The 15,759-nt window shown below is 46.4% G+C and overlaps 1 protein-coding gene across 3 annotated transcripts in view; it reads right to left on the bottom strand.

Moving 5' to 3' along the window:
* Positions 1 to 15,759, bottom strand: part of LOC122698812 (aldehyde oxidase 2) — a 79,524-nt gene that overhangs the window by 47,294 nt on the left and 16,471 nt on the right. For 2 of the 3 annotated variants that reach the window (XM_043910435.1, XM_043910437.1), the window contains exons 9-13: positions 14,621 to 14,765; positions 13,125 to 13,217; positions 5,004 to 5,170; positions 3,838 to 3,931; positions 1,156 to 1,265 (exon numbers count right to left, since the gene is read on the bottom strand). In XM_043910435.1, the coding sequence (XP_043766370.1) occupies positions 1,156 to 1,265; positions 3,838 to 3,931; positions 5,004 to 5,170; positions 13,125 to 13,217; positions 14,621 to 14,765 (609 nt within the window). The remainder of the gene's footprint in view (positions 1 to 1,155; positions 1,266 to 3,837; positions 3,932 to 5,003; positions 5,171 to 13,124; positions 13,218 to 14,620; positions 14,766 to 15,759) is intronic. The other variant, XM_043910436.1, reaches the window with a different exon arrangement.

The raw sequence follows: 15,759 nt of genomic DNA on the forward strand, positions 1-15,759 counted from the left end.
CACCCCATACTCTCAATTAACAGGGTCACTTGCACTTTCCCTCTGGGGCCGGGATGTCTCTGCAAGGGATCCCTGCGTCATTTCCACGTGCTCTTATTTCCAGGTGCCGTTAAGGCTATTCTCCAGACCCTTTGTCCCCCATGAGGATGGAGGATCCCTCCAACACACGTGCTTTGAAGGTGATTTGCTTTAAGTGTGAAAGAGACCCACCGAATTTCTTGCTTTGTAGATACTATCCCTTTTTCATTTTGGAAAGTTCATAAAGGTGCTGAACAGAACTTTCCAACAGTGGACTAGGGAATTCTCTATTAGGGACAAGAGTCAGGAGGGTGATGGCTCCCCGCCTGTTCCTTGGCACCAGGACCACTGGTGTGGTGACGTAAGATTAGCAGAGATGGCCGCTGCCTTGCATGTATTTCCACTGTTTGGCCACCGGGGGCACTGTGTTCGGGCCGGCCTGTTATTCTGTCTGGGTCTCTTACACTGATCCACACTGGACTGGGAACACATTTCAGAGTTTCCACTCCCAAGGGAAAAATAAATGAAGATCATACTTGGCTGAAAGCATGACTTGACATAAGACTTCCTGCATGATCCTGCTGGCTTTGGATGTCTGAGTGTGTCTGTTGTGTTGCCCTTCTTGGGAAGACTGGCCTCTGAGATTCAGGTACGTTTTTGGGGAGAAGCACCAGGAACAGGGGTGAGGACGGAGGGTCCCCTCTGTAGCCGGCTGGGTGGCCACGTCTCCCCCGGGGATCATGTGTTAGGCGCTCCTGGTCTTCTGAACTGTTGGGGGTCAGCTCGGGCAGCGGGGAGGCCTAGCCCCAGCCTCCATCTCCTTGTGGGTCAGGCTGAGAAGCTCATTCCACAGCCAGAGAACTTTAATTTCCGCCTCCCAGGCCTTGGACATGAGGGGGTGTGTGAGCATGACCACAGGCTGGGCAGGCCCCACCCCACAGCTGAAACAACAACCCCAGCTCCACGCCGCCCAGAACTGCTGGTCCGAGGGCGGCTGCGGGCCTGGGTGCCGCGCCAGGCCATGAAGGACAGGAAACAGGTTTTCGGGGCAGACTTATTTTCCTTCCATCTGTTTTGAAACATCTAAAGATGACTGGACTCAGTTCTGGAAAGAGAAACACAGCTCTCAAGTCTTACCTTTTGAGAGTGAGGAATATACACAGACTCCAAAACTTCCTCCGGCTTCAGGTCTGCACTTGCCAACCCAGAGAGAAAATGTTCACTTAGAGGAATCTGCCGTGTGCCTTCTGTTGAAGAAAATGACATTTCTGCACAGTTGCAACGGGGAGTGCGCGATTATTCTACCCTCTTAAATGTCAGCAGTGGAGGAGAAAAGGTCACCTTCCTCACGTGGAGCAGAGTGGGGATCTGAGCGTGGTGGACCAGCCCCCCACCCGTCCTCCTCACAAGGAAGGGTGGTGGCAGCTTCATGACATTTACTTTTTTTTTCCGGTCACTCCATGGATCTTGTGGGATCTTAGTTCCCTGACCAGGGCTTAAACTCAGACCCCAGCACTGGAAGCATCAAGTCCTAACCAATGGACTGCTAGGGAATCCCTATGACATTTACTCTTGTTAGCACACATGCTATGTGAACTGGGTCTCTTCCTGTCCCTAAGGCCTGTTTTCATCTTTCAGCAGAGACTGTTGAACTAAACCTAACTTGTTCAAGACTATGATCAAGGTCAGGGCATAGCTTAAGCTGAGAAAGGGTTTGTTTCCACTATTAACAGAGCTCAGATTATTGGATTTGCTTTTTGTTCTTGCTGCGGCTGTTGGCTTCTAAACTGGATTATTGTTATTTAGTTGCCGAGCCGTGTCCAACTCTTCTGCGACCCCGTGGACTTTAGCCCGGGCTTCCCTAGTAGCTCAGCTGGCAAAGACTCTGCCTGCAATGCGGGAGACCTGGGTTTGATCCCTGGAGTGGGAAGATCCCTTGGAGGAGGCCATGGCAATCCACTCCAGTTTTCTTGCCTGGAGAAACCCCATGGATAGAGGAGCCTTGCGGGCTACAGTCCATGGGGTCACAGAGGGTTGGACATGAGTCATCGAGTAAGCACAGTGCAGAACTGTGAGCCTGCCAGGCTCCTCTGTCCATGGGATTTCCCAGGCAAGAACACTGGAGTGGGTTGCCATTTTCTCCTTCAGGGTATCTTCCCAACCCAGGGATGGAACCCAGGTCCTCTGCATTGGCAGGCGTATTCTTTACCGCTAAACTCCTAGGACGCTCTCTAAGCTGGATACCTACTTCTTTAAAGCCGTGTGAATAATTTACAAAACCTCCTTTCAGCCAAAATTGTCAGTGCAGGGTGGTGGTGGTTAGAGCAGTCCCCTCTGGCTTTAAAAAGCGGCTGTGGCTCCACGGGAAATGTGTCAGGAGAGTGCAGCCCAGCAAATCTGACACGCGTTCAGGTCCAGGAGCAGCAGTGAGATGCTGATTGGAAGGTAGATGCGGCCGAGACAGAGGAAGGTGGACCCCAGAGGGACCCTTGTGGACCTGGGCCTCCCTCCTGGGGGGGCCAGCCAGCTCACCTGCTGGCCTCATTGGAGCTGGGCTGAGCACAGGCTGGAGGTGGCTTTGGCAGAGCTGGGAAAACAGAGACCTTGAGCCAAAGGTGATGACCAACATCCCAGCAGAGGAACACAGCTAGCACCGCTGGTCCTAAAGTAGGAGGCCCTGCGTGGGGGCCGGGCCGTCTTTGCTCTCCTGATGCCCCAGAGCCTCGGCTTCCTCTCCCTTAGTCTTCAGGGTTCGAGATGGGGTGATCCTGGGCTACAGGCCCGGCGGACCCAGCAAAACAGCTGACGGGGCCTTCGGAGCTGAGGGATTTACTCTCCTGGGCCCCACACAAAGCTGAACAGGAGGGTGAGGGCTTTTCCTGCGCCAGCAGGTCCCTCCCAACACTTCTCAGTTCCCACCCATCAGGGACCAGACTGTGTCAGCCAACAATCCCCTGGGGAGGCTTATGATGCTGGTGAGATAATTCCTGGCCGGCCACACCCCGGAGTTCAAGTCAGGCAGTGTGACTGCTCCCTTGCACTCCAGTTCCCCGGGTCCAACTCAGCCCATGTGAGGGTATTTGATGAGGTATGGGGGAGGCGGGGAGTGATGGAAAGTGGGGAGTTAGAAGACCTGGGGAGGTGGCTGATGGTGAAGAGGCGAGCATGCCCGTTGGGAAATCAAGGCTGACTGGATTCCCATCCCTCACCCGCCTCTGCAAGCGACCTCAACTGGGGGATTGGACATGTTAGACGTGTTGTGTGAAGTATCCAGCAGAGCCTGGCACAGTCAGCGCACACTGGATGGGAGTGTCAGCCTCTTAGGAGCAGCCGGAGCCAGTGTGAGGGCCGAGCGTTGCGGGGAGACAAGGGTGGAATACCCTGGAGCAGCCCTCAAGGACCGCCCTTCTCAGCCAGCGTAAAATGTTGCTAGCCTTCCTCCTGCCCCCAGGGGGCCCACAGTGTCCCCAGCGTGTCCTCACTAGACTTGTGACTTCTCACACGGCACCTGGAGAGGGGGCATGAGGAGCAGGAGGAGGAAGTGGTCCCCCGGTCACACAGGGGCTTCAGGTAGGCCTCGGCACACAGCCCCGGCTGCCACGGGCTGGCTGAGCTGTGCTCGGGGCTGGGGGTCGTGTGTATGTGGCCTATGTGGTGGGTGGTGCAGAAGGTGCCATCCCCCGTGGGAGGAGACTTCCGTCAGGACCCTGAGCTCCTGATGGTGGGCTGAGCGCCAGAGTCATGGGCTCTGACATAGCACCTCCTAAAACAGAGACAGAAGCGCTGCAGGTGCTGTTCAGAGGGTTCTGGGTAGCTTACCTTCTGAGATCAGGTTGAGGGTGGCATTGCCCACAGCCAGAATTGGGTTCAGATCTGAGTAGCTATGCCGGCTTATAATATGACCCCCTAAGGACTAAAGAGAGAGAGTTACAACCTCGGTCATTTTGAGAGACTCTGCTTGGATCTGGTTAAGCTTATAGCATCTCAGAACACGTCAGGGAAACGACCAGCCATTCAGCTCAGTATTCTCCTTCCCACATAGTGACAGACTCTACAGTGACCACCCAGGTTTGCGGGTGATCTGGGCTGGAACATGGGTGAGGGCCCGGAGCTCCCATTCCTCTATGAACAGCTTAACTTTAAAGCTCTTGCTTCCCCTGAGCTGAAATCTACACCCCTGGATTCTCACCTATCGGTCATACTTCTACGCTTGGTGATCATATGAAATATATCACACCTCTTCTCAGGAGTCTAGAAATATCTGAAGGCAGCTTCCATGATGCCCCACCGCTCCTCTCTCTGCTCTGGTTTCCAACCCCTTCCTCTCCTGTTACCATCCCCTCACCAGGCTCCAGGGTGTCAGTCAGAACCTGTGACAGGGAATAACCTGGATTCACTTGAAGAGCTTTTTCAATAGAAACCTGTTCTCCCTCCATTCCGCATATCCCAAGAATTTCTAATACATCATTCGGGGGTATGTAAGGGAAGGGGTCATGTGTATTTTGAAGATCTACATCTGCATTCGTCTGAGGTCAAATCAACCAGACCCTGAAGTCTGCCTCCCTGTACTGAGCATTACTGTCTAGCGGTGGTCCGAACAGTCTGGAGTGGGGGAGGCTACCCTCCTTATTTTAAGGTGTTATACTTCTGCAGTCCATGGAGTTGCAAGGAATAGGACACGACTTAACAACAACATTGCAGCCTGAGATTAAATTAGTTTCTTTGAAGGTTTTATCATGAAATTAGTGAAACCATGACATTCTTTTCCCACTTATATTGCTACTTAGCTATACTACTGAACTTGACTCAGAGTCTTCTTTTAAATATATTATTAAATAATGTTTGCTATATTAAATGTTTATTGTGTTGTTGTTTCAGTCTGCTGAGACCCATGTGCACACTGATCCTGCCAATGCCTATTTCAATATTCTGTTGAGATTAAGAGATAGGTGTAGCAGGCCTTGTGATGGGCCCAGAGAACGTACGGCCATGTTCCGGATCTGCTGGCTGGCCAGACTCTTCAGGTGCTTCAGCAGGGCTCGGTAGGTCTGGGTCTTCTCCTCTGGGAGCTCGGAGACCCTCTCAGCCAAGATGTCCTTGACCTGGGCCAGACTGCAGCCCGCGCCTATCGTCAGTCCTGGAAAGCACACAGCTGTTACAGGTGACGTGGGAGGGGCCGCTGGGCTGTGATCAGGGTGCCGGGGCCTTGGTGTTCAGCCAGCGCAGGGGCTGTCCACACTGGAGACTCACCAGAGAATCACCAGAACTCAAACAGCACAGACGCCCCCTCCCACGTCGATCAAATCAGAATCCCTGGGTGCAGGGCTTTATCAGAGTCTCCCCAGGGAGTTCTTCTGGGCAGCCAGTGTGGGGAACCGCTAAGCTAGTATACACTCTTAGGAGAAACCTAAGAAAATAGAGGCTAGGAAGCAGGAATAGCAGTAACAACAAGTAGGAGGCAGACTCTACTAGAACTTTCCATGACCCCTTCCTGACTGACCACAGTGAAACAAACCATGTCAAGCTGTTTTGCGATTAAGGGGGATAAAACTGATGGCATTAAAAAAGTCAAAGGTCTTTCAATTGCCAAGGTCATTGTGTAAATCAACAATGCTTCCACCGCTGATTTGCCCCTCTAAAGGTGACTTTGATATTCAAAATCTTCAACACCATTCTAGGAGGGGCACCAGCCAATCAGAATGAATACAGTCCATACAAGGAGCTGCTTCAGGTATTGCTTTGGGTGTTGTAATCAGAATGAATACAGTCCATACAAGGACCTGCTTCAGGTATTGCTTTGGGTGTTGTTGAGTGTGGGAGAGTGGGGTTCCCAGGGAGGGGCTAGGGAGTCAGGAGAAATGGGAGAGCTTCCTGGGATCAGGGCAATACTACTTGCTAGCCCCTGCAATAAAGCCTTTTCTCTTTGCAAAACAAAACAAAGTGAAAAAAACAAAAGAAACTACTATTCGCTAGCTGGCAAGGAAATAACTCAGAATTTAAAAACTATTGCAGGCTTCTCCTGCAACAAAGTATAAGAATCTGCCTGGGTTCCATCCTTGATCTGGGAAGATCCCACATGCTGTGGAGCAGCTAAGCCCCTGTGCTACAACTACTGAGCCCACGCTCTAGAGCCCTCGCGCCTAGAGCCGTGCTCTGCAATGAGAAGCTGCTGCAATAAGAAGCCTGTGCACTGCAAATGGAGAGAAGCCTCCACTCGTCACAGCTAGAGAAAAGCCTGTGCCCAGCAATGAAGACCTAGCGCAGTCAAAAAGAAAAATAAATAAATCATATATAAAAAGAGAATAGCAAATATCTATATATAAAAAATAACTATTGCAGCTGTACTTGTGAGTATTGATATTGATAATCACATGGGCTCTGGGTTTCTCTGTAGTAGGGATGTAAAGGATTCAGCTCAATCTTTGAAAATGAAGAAGTCACCCAAACCATCAGGAGATGACTTAGATGGCCTTGAAAAATTAATCTTTAACTTCCCCTGGGATTTGTGGAATGAGTCACTGACACATAGGGTATGATTTGATCACTTCCAGGTCTGGGTTCTAACTGCTTTTAGTCTGTTTGGTTTTTTTTTTTTAAGCAGGTTGCAGACTGGGCTTTAATTTTTCTCTTGTGGATTAACCTTGAAGAATACTTCACTCTCCCACATAACTTTATTTTCATTAATATTAAAAATGATCTCTGTTCGTTTCAAAGGCAAACCATTCAATATCACAGTAATCCAAGTCTATGCCCCAACTAGTAATGCTGAAGAAGAAGCTGAACGGTTCTATGAAGACCTACAAGACCTTCTAGAACTAACACCCAAAAAAGATGTCCTTTTCACTATAGGGGACTGGAATGCAAAAGTAGGAAGTCAAGAGATACCTGGAGTAACAGGCAAATTTGGCCTTGGAGTACAAAATGAAGCAAGACAAAGGCTAACAGAGTTTTGCCAAGAGAACACACTGATCATACCAAACACTCTCTTCCAACCACACAAAAGAAGACTCTACACCCAGACATCACCAGATAGCCAACACCAAAATCAGATTGATTATAGTCTTTGCAGCCAAAGCTGCAAAGAGAAGCTCTATTCCAGCTTGTGCTTCTTCCAGCCCAGCGTTTCTCATGATGTACTCTGCATAGAACTTAAATAAGCAGGGTGACAATATACAGCCTTGACGTACTCCTTTTCCTATTTGGAACCAGTCTGTTGTTCCCTGTCCAGTTCTAACTGTTGCTTCCTGACCTGCATACTGGTTTCTCAAGAGGCAGGTCAGGTGGTGAGTATTGATATTGATAATTGCATGGGCTCTGGGTTTCTCTGTAGTAGGGATGTAAAGGATTCAGCTCAGTCTTTGAAAATGAAGAAGTCACCCCAACCATCAGGAGATGACTCAGCTTCTCCACAATAGGAGAAGCTCTATACAGTGAGCAAAAACAAGACCAGGAGCTGACTGTGGCTCAGATCATGAACTCCTTATTGCCAAATTCAGACTTAAGTTGAAGAAAGTAGGGAAAACCACTAGACCATTCAGGTATGACCTAAATCAAATCCCTTACGATTATACAGTGGAAGCGACAAATAGATTCAAGGGATTAAATCTGATAGGCAGAATGCCTGAAGAACTATGCACAGAGGTTCATGACATTGTACAGGAGGCAGTGATCAAGGCCATCCCCAAGAAAAATAAATGCAAAAAAGGCAAAATGGTTGTCTGAAGAGGACTTACAAATAGCTGAGAAAAGAAGAGAAGTGAAAGGCAAAGGAGAGAAGGAAAGATATACCCATATGAATGCAGAGTTCCAAAGAATAGCAGAGAGATATAAAATATAGATATAACATATAAGAGCTATATCTATCTGTTATAGAAGATATAAGATCTTATATATCCTCTACATATATAAGATATAAGTGATCAATGCAAAGAAATAGAGGAAAACAAAAGAATGGGAAAGACTAGAGATCTCTTCAAGAAAATTAGAGATACCAAGGGAACATTTCATGCAAAGATGGGCACAACAAAGGACAGAAATGGTGTGGACTTAACAGAAGCAGAAGATATTAAGAAGAGGTGGCAAGAATACACAGAAGAACTGTAAAAAAAAGATCTTCATGACCCAGATAACCACAATGGTGTGATCACTCACCTAGAGCCAGACATCCTGATATGCCAGTCAAGTGGGCCTTCATCACTATGAACAAAGCTAAAGGAAGTAATGGAATTCCAACTGAGCTGTTTCAAATCTTAAAAGATGTGAAAGTGCTGCACTCAATATGCCAGCAAATTTGGAAAACTCAGCAGTGGCCACAGGACTGGAAAAGGTCAGTTTTCATTCCAATCCCTAAGAAAGGCAATGCCAAAGAATGCTCAAACTACCACACAACTGCACTAATCTCACATGCTAGTAAAGTAATACTCAAAATTCTTCAAGCCAGGCTTCAGCAATCCGTGAACCATGAACTTCCAAATGTTCAAGGTGGATTTAGAAAAGGCAGAGGAACCTGAGATCAAATTGCCAACACTCACTGGATCATCAAAAAAGCAAGAGAGTTCCAGAAAAACATCTACGTCAGCTTTATTGACTACACCAAAGCTTCTGACTGTGTAGATCACAATAAACTATGGAAAATTCTGAAAGAGATGGGAATATCAGACCACCTGACCTGCCTCTTGAGAAACCTGTATGCAGGTCAGGAAGCAACAGTTAGAACTGGACATGGATCAACAGACTGGTTCCAAATAGGAAAAGGAGTACATCAAGGCTGTATATTGTCACCCTGCTTATTTAACTTCTATGCAGAGTACATCATGAGAAACGCTGGGCTGGAAGAAGCACAAGCTGGAATCAAGATTGCTGGGAGAAATATCAATAATCTCAGATGTGCAGATGACACCACCCTTATGGCAGAAAGTGAAGAGGAACTAAAGACCCTCTTGATGAAAGTGAAAGAGGAGAGTGAAAAAGTTGACTTAAAATTCAACATTCAGAAAACTAAGATCATGACATCTGGTCCCATCACTTCATGGGAAATAGAAGGGGAAACAGTGGAAACAGTGTCAGACTTTATTTTTCTGGGCTCCAAAATCATTGCAGATGGTGATTGCAGCCATGAAATTAAAAGACGCTTACTCCTTGGAAGGAAAGTTATGACCAACCTAGACAGCATATTAAAAAGCAGAGACATTACTTTGCCAGCAAAGGTCTGTCTAGTCAAAGCAATGGTTTTTCCAGTAGTCATGTATGGATGTGAGAGTTGGACTATAAAGAAATCTGAGTGCCGAAGAATTGATGCTTTTGAACTATGGTGTTGGAGCAGACTCTTGAGAGTCCCTTGGACTGCAAGGAGATCCAACCAGTCCATCCTAAAGGAGATCAGTCCTGGGTGTTCATTGGAAGGACTGATGCTGAAGCTGAAACTCCAATATTTTGGCCACCTCATGGGAAAAGCTGACTCACTGGAAAAGACCCTGATGCTTGGAAAGATCGAAGACAGGAGGAGAAGGGGCCAACAGAGAATGAGGTGGTTGGATGGCATCACCAACTCGATGAACATGAGTTTGAGCAAGTCCCAGGAGTTGGTGATGGACGGGGAAGCCTGGAGTGCTATAGTCCATGGTATCCCAAAGAGCTGGATACGACTGAGCAACTGAATTGAAAAATGTACTTGGCGCAATACTTTCCCAGTCCTACCAACATACCCATATAACAGCTCCTGTTGCTTCAATGATCATAGTTAACCTAATTGATTAGCAAAACTACTAGCTGCTTCTTATTATCTGTATGCTAAGCAAATCTTGAAAGTGAAAGTGTTAGTCACTCAGTCATGTCTGACTCTTTGCAACCCCATGGACTGTAGCCCACCAGACTACTCTGTCCATAGGATTCTCCAGGGAAGAATACTGGGGTGGATTGGCATTTCCTTTGGATCTTCTTGACCAAGGGATCAAATGTGAGTCTATTGCATTGCAAGTGGATTCTTTACCGTCTGAGCCATCAGGGAATCCCATAAGCAAATCACACCTAAAAGTAACTATTCTGCTCCTCTGCCTGGAACATCTCTCAGCTTAGAGTCCTCACCCTGTTTCTGCATCAGTATTTCATAAAAGGCACACGGATCTGGTCCCATCAGTGACTGTCTATTGCTTCCCATCACCACAAGTTCCAGTAAAGGTTTAACTTCCTCAAAATCTTGCCTTTCTTTTGCCTGCAGGAGCACTGAGCAGACCATGCTTGTTTTCTACCATACAATTCCTCCTATCATATAGATCCAGAGCTGAATTAGTAGGGAAGAAATTAGAGACAAAGATTTTTACCTGGTTATGGTCAGCAACATCAGACAGACTAGCAAGACCGTCTGTTATTTGACATAGATAGAAAAGAGAAGTTCAGGGACTTCTCTGTGGTCCAGTTGTTAAAACTCCCTACTTTCGCTGCAGGGTTTGATCCCTGATCAGGGAACTAAGATCCCACATGTTGTGTGGCCAAAAATAATAAATAAAAAATAAAGTAAAAACCTAAATAAAAAGAAAAGAAAAGGCAGGCAATGCAGTTCAGCCCCAGGGGAGAGTAAAATGTCAGCTGTCCTCCCTATTGCCTAGGTCCTCATAAGTATGGGTTTCAGACTCAGGCTGAGGTGAGACAATCCATTTGAGAGACTTTTGTTTGATTCTTTCCATTGCTCACGTTACCCACTCACTTTGTGCCAGGCATGACACAGCTGTACTGAGAAAATTCTATTTACTGAACTTTTATTCATATTTTATTCCACCTTTGGTCACAAAACCTAGCTTGCTTTTCAGTGGTGTTGAAAAGATCTTTATCTTTATATGATTCTCAGAACATGGGTTTTATTTTAACTCCATGCTTTTCAGAGTTTGTGGGTCTATGGGTTTGAGATGTGCTGACTTCCTGTAGCACTTACTGTACTAAAGATTTTGAGGGGGGCGGGGAATGTATGTCCAGCCAAACAAGTAGGTGACATGGATTGCACACAAAAGGTAAACAAACGCAAGCTGTCACAGATATTTATTTCCTGGGGTTGCTGGTGGTGGTGGTGGGGCATAGCTGGCTCCAGCGTAACCCTCCCCTACAAGTGTCCTTCACTCCTCTGGGCCTCAGGAAAAGCTTGGGCATCCTGAGAAAGGTCCTGGAGGCTTCTAGAGTTGACTCACACTTAAAGTTGAAGGAGCCCCAAGGAAAACACACGGTTAAGATTTTAGAATTTGCCTCTATCTTGCCTGCTGAGTCTAAACTGACAAAGAGCCAGTTGAACAGCCAGTGGGTTGGGCCTGGGGGGACAGGGAATGGCAGTAACGATGGGAGTTCTGGATTGGACATGGGAGAGGTGTGCCTTGGTGACCGGCCACCAGCCAGTTTGCGGACCTTGGGCCAGGTCTCTTTCCTTTTGTCCTGGCCCTGTTGGAGGAAAGATAGGGGGCTTGGTGGGATGGAGAAAGTCTTCCCCCTCCTTCAAACAGAAGAGCATATTTTCATCTATTAGGATTTGTTTGAGGACTGAGTTGTGATGCTAAAACAAGTTTGAAAATCATGGGCTAAACCATGGGCCTGGGGTGAAGATGAGGAAAAGGGTTGTCCTGTCTTGACTGTCTGCTTAAACTATTTGACAGACTTCATTGGTGGTCCAGTGTCTAAGACTGCTCTGCCAAAGCAGGGGGCCTGGGTTTGATCCCTGGTCAGGGAACTGGATCCCATAGGCCACAGGGATGATTGAAGATCCTGCCAGTTGTAGCTAAGACCTGGTGCAGCCAAATAAATAAATGTTAAAAAAAAAAGGCTACTTGACTATACCCCCAGACCACCCATTTTACTCTTCTCTCTTCCTCTTCTCTCCAGGCCCAAGATTTCAGATATATCTAAGCATGCTCCCCTCATTTTCTGAGTGGTGTGTGGATGTGCTACTTAAGTTGTCCCAAGGCTGAAGCTGTGAGGCTGTGGTGCAAAACCAGGAAGGGTCCCTTTCCTTGCAAATGGGTGGGTCAGGGTCAGGGAAGGCAGGCTTGCTGGTCTGCAGCACAGTCTAAGTTTGGCTGATGATGGTTGAGGCTGGGAAGGTAGGACTCTGGGATGGCAGTGATACTGCCAAGGTGGGTCCCTTCTCCTGCCCACCACGGATCCCCAAAAACATATGATGGCCTACGAGTCAGTCTGACTAAAGCTTTCAGTTCAGCCCACCTCCTTGTTGTCCGAGTTAAGGAAATCATTATTACTACTGCATTCCTAATTCAAGTTCCTGGCCCACTCATTCAGTCTTTTTTTCTCTCCATTAAGTCATTTAGTACATATATGCTTGTACCTTAGACAAGTACATGTGTGATCTGCTGGATGAGGGAAGGAGTAAAATAAAATTCCTTTTGTTAAAGGGGTTGCTGTGTGTCTTGAAGGCAAAGCCTTGGATGTTTCCTTCCTACCTTGCCTGATGAAGAGTCTGCACATAGTGGGCCCTTAAGGATGCTGTAAATGACCGGGGGGACTTCCCTGGGCAGGTTTCTGTCTTACTCGGCCTTTTGCCGTTGCCCCTAAGAGACAAGTAGCATCTGAATGTCAGACACTAAGTTAAATACCTCCTGCAAACCTGCCTCCCTCCCTGGAACTGGCCATCCAAGTGACAGGTAGTACTTCTTTCTTGCTGTCTTCTCATTAAACTGACACTGCAAGTTTATTGCCTTTGTGTCACCATGCCTTTTTTTTTTTTTGACCTCACCGAGAGGTAGACATGTGGGATCTCAGCTCCCAGGCCAGGGATCAAACCTACGCTTCTTGCATTAGAAGCATGGTCTTAGCCACTGGATCACCAAGGAAGTTCCACCATGGCTTTTTATAGGCAAGAATCCTACAGGTGACTACAAGGTCTTGAATGACATCATCCAAATACCTCATATTCTGTACAAAGCTTTTGATAGTAAATTTTCATGATGGGGATATAATATCACATCAGAAAAATGTCAAAGAGTTGGAAACAAGCCAGATGAGATAAATGTATGATGAGGTTCTAAACTATTTAGTGTTTAGTTTAGTGCAAGTGTTAAGTTTAGTGCAGGGATTGGTTCGTGAATATTTTACAAAGAAAACATGGAACTCACCATCATTTGTTTTAGACACCACATTCAGCTCAGAAATCCTAGCAGGAGAGAGGAGGATTGGGTGAAAATGTCCTTTAGATCTCATGGCAGGTCCTGAAAGTAAATGCAGTATATATCTTAGAGAGAGAGAGTTAGGAAAAAGAAAATGCAATATTTTGGCATTGAAAGTTTCTCATTAAAATATTCAGATGCCAATTTTAAACACTGGCAATAAATGCATATATATGTGTCAGCAGTGGCCATACACCCTGCCAAGTAATTTTATAGCACATGCGCTTCCAGTGTATGTATTTATTTATACTCATTACGCGAATATAAAAATAGGAAATATAATGGATGAGAGAGTCTTAGAAGACTCTAAGGAGATGTGCATAGAGGTATTTGAAAGAGCCAAGACTTGGAAAACATGCCACGGCCTTGAGCAATAGAATGGAGGTGTGAACTGTGCCCTGGACACAGGATGGAATCAGCACACTTATGTGCAACCACGTGGGCAAGTCCCAGCTCAAGAACGTTAAATGCACAAATCAAACTGCAGAAGAGTAATACTGTGTCCGTCTACTTAAGTGAAGTTCAAAAATATGCAAAACTAAGCAACACGTTGCTTAGGAACTCAAATATATGGGTATAACATGTAAAAAACAGAGAAGAGATGGACCAACACCGTATTCAGTCTAATGAGCACCCCCTGAGAGGAAGGGAAGGGGAGGGACTATGGTTTGGGGGGTCCATGGGGCAAACTTCTTGGTAAAGCTCTGGTTCTCAAAGTGAGTGTGGTGATAACTGAGCGTGGATTGTTAATATATCCACCATATTTCATAAAATTCTATTTTATTTACTTAATACCTAATGGAAACAAGATTTAAAAGGACAAGACAAATTCAATGACTAACAGTCCTCTAATACTGCTGCACCCCTCAAGCGGCTACACTGCGTACTCCCAGGGTCTGTCTATATTGAAGTTTGGAGGTTATTTTATCATATGATAATACTACCATATTTGTATTATACTTTAAATATTATTTATATAATGTATATATAAAAGTATATGTAGTATATTATGGTTTTTGCTCAGTTGTATCTGACTTTTTGTGACCCCATGGACTGTAGCCCACCAGGCTCTTCTGTCCATGGGATTCTCCAGGCAAGAATACTGGAGTGGGTTGCTATGCCCTCCTCCAGAGAATCTTCCTGATCCAGGGATTGAACCTGGGTCTCCTGCATTGCAGGCAGATTCCTTACCATCTGAGCCACCAGGGAATATATATATATATATATGTTAGTATTATATACAGTATATATAAAAGGTAATGTGTAAATAATTATTATATAATATATAATAATACATTTTATAATACATTATTGTACTATAACATTTTTATTAAAAATGATGATGTTTTTATCTTTAAAAAGTAGTTTTTGTAGGCTAGGAGACAGGAAGTCCAGTTCAGCACCAAGGCCCTGATGGTGGTGTGAGAACTGTTGTAATCACTCACCCAGTGATGTGTTGCCCAGGATGAGCGGGGCTTCTGGGTGTTTTGCTTTCAGCTCCAGGAGGTCTTTGAAGGTCCCAGGGGAGATCCAAGTAACCCTCTCTCCATGAAAGGTCAGGGTTCGTTTTTCTGGGTTCTCTGCCATTCTCTAAGTGGAAATAACAAAGGTGTGTGCAGGTGGGCACACCTGTATTCCTGGGTTATGATAGACTCCGGGTGGAGGTATATTTCTCTAGAGAGATTTCAGAAGTTCTGGGTTCCCCGTAACCAAACAGATACTCAGTATACCATTGGCTAATGCTTGAATTAGATATTTACTCCTTTAGCTTAAGACTTGTTCACGTGTAGTGCTTTGGAGGAAAGTGACAGCATGAGCTGGCATCTGTCATTGACCCTTCAGTATAGATTAACTTAGCATAATTTAGTATCATGGCCTTAAAAAATCATAATTATACTGATACTCCTAAATTAGAATCTTCAGTTTTACCTCTGAAATCCAAGCTCACATACCTGAATAAGTGCTCAGTGTCTATTCTTAGATATGCAATAGGCATCTCAAATTTAACATGTCCAAACCTGAGTTCTTCATATCCCATCCCCCTCCAAGCCCTCTCAGAAAGGATTCTCTAAAGGGAAAATCCCCTGCTCCTCCAGAGGTCTTCCCCTTCTCAGTAAATGGCCACTCCCCTTTCCAGCTGCCCAAAGCCCCGGAGACAGCCTTGAGTCCTTTCTCTCCCAACACACCACATCACGTTCACCAGGAAATCTTGTTGGCTCTTCCAAAAGCGTATCCAGAATCCACTGGCTCCTACCACATGCATGCCAGCTGTCCGGCCCAGCACCACCACCCTCAGGAGGATACAGATGCCCTGATGGGCTCACTGATCCTTCTCTCACCCATCCCCAGCCTATTCCTGTCCCAGCAGCCCAAACCACCCCAGATCCCACCCACCGCAAGGTTAACAGGAGTGTACCCCTCTTATGTCCAACCTCTCTGATAGCTTCTCATCTGATGTAGAGTAAAAGCCAAGCAGGCTAAGTCCAGGACGGTCTGCCCCCAGCCCTGCAGCTTTCTGACTTCTCTGGTTCCGAGTTCCTGCCAGGCTGGCCCCTGCTCTGTCCTTGATCAGGACAGGAGTTGG

Source organism: Cervus elaphus, chromosome 8, assembly GCF_910594005.1.
Source record: "Cervus elaphus chromosome 8, mCerEla1.1, whole genome shotgun sequence".
NCBI lineage: Eukaryota > Metazoa > Chordata > Mammalia > Artiodactyla > Cervidae > Cervus > Cervus elaphus.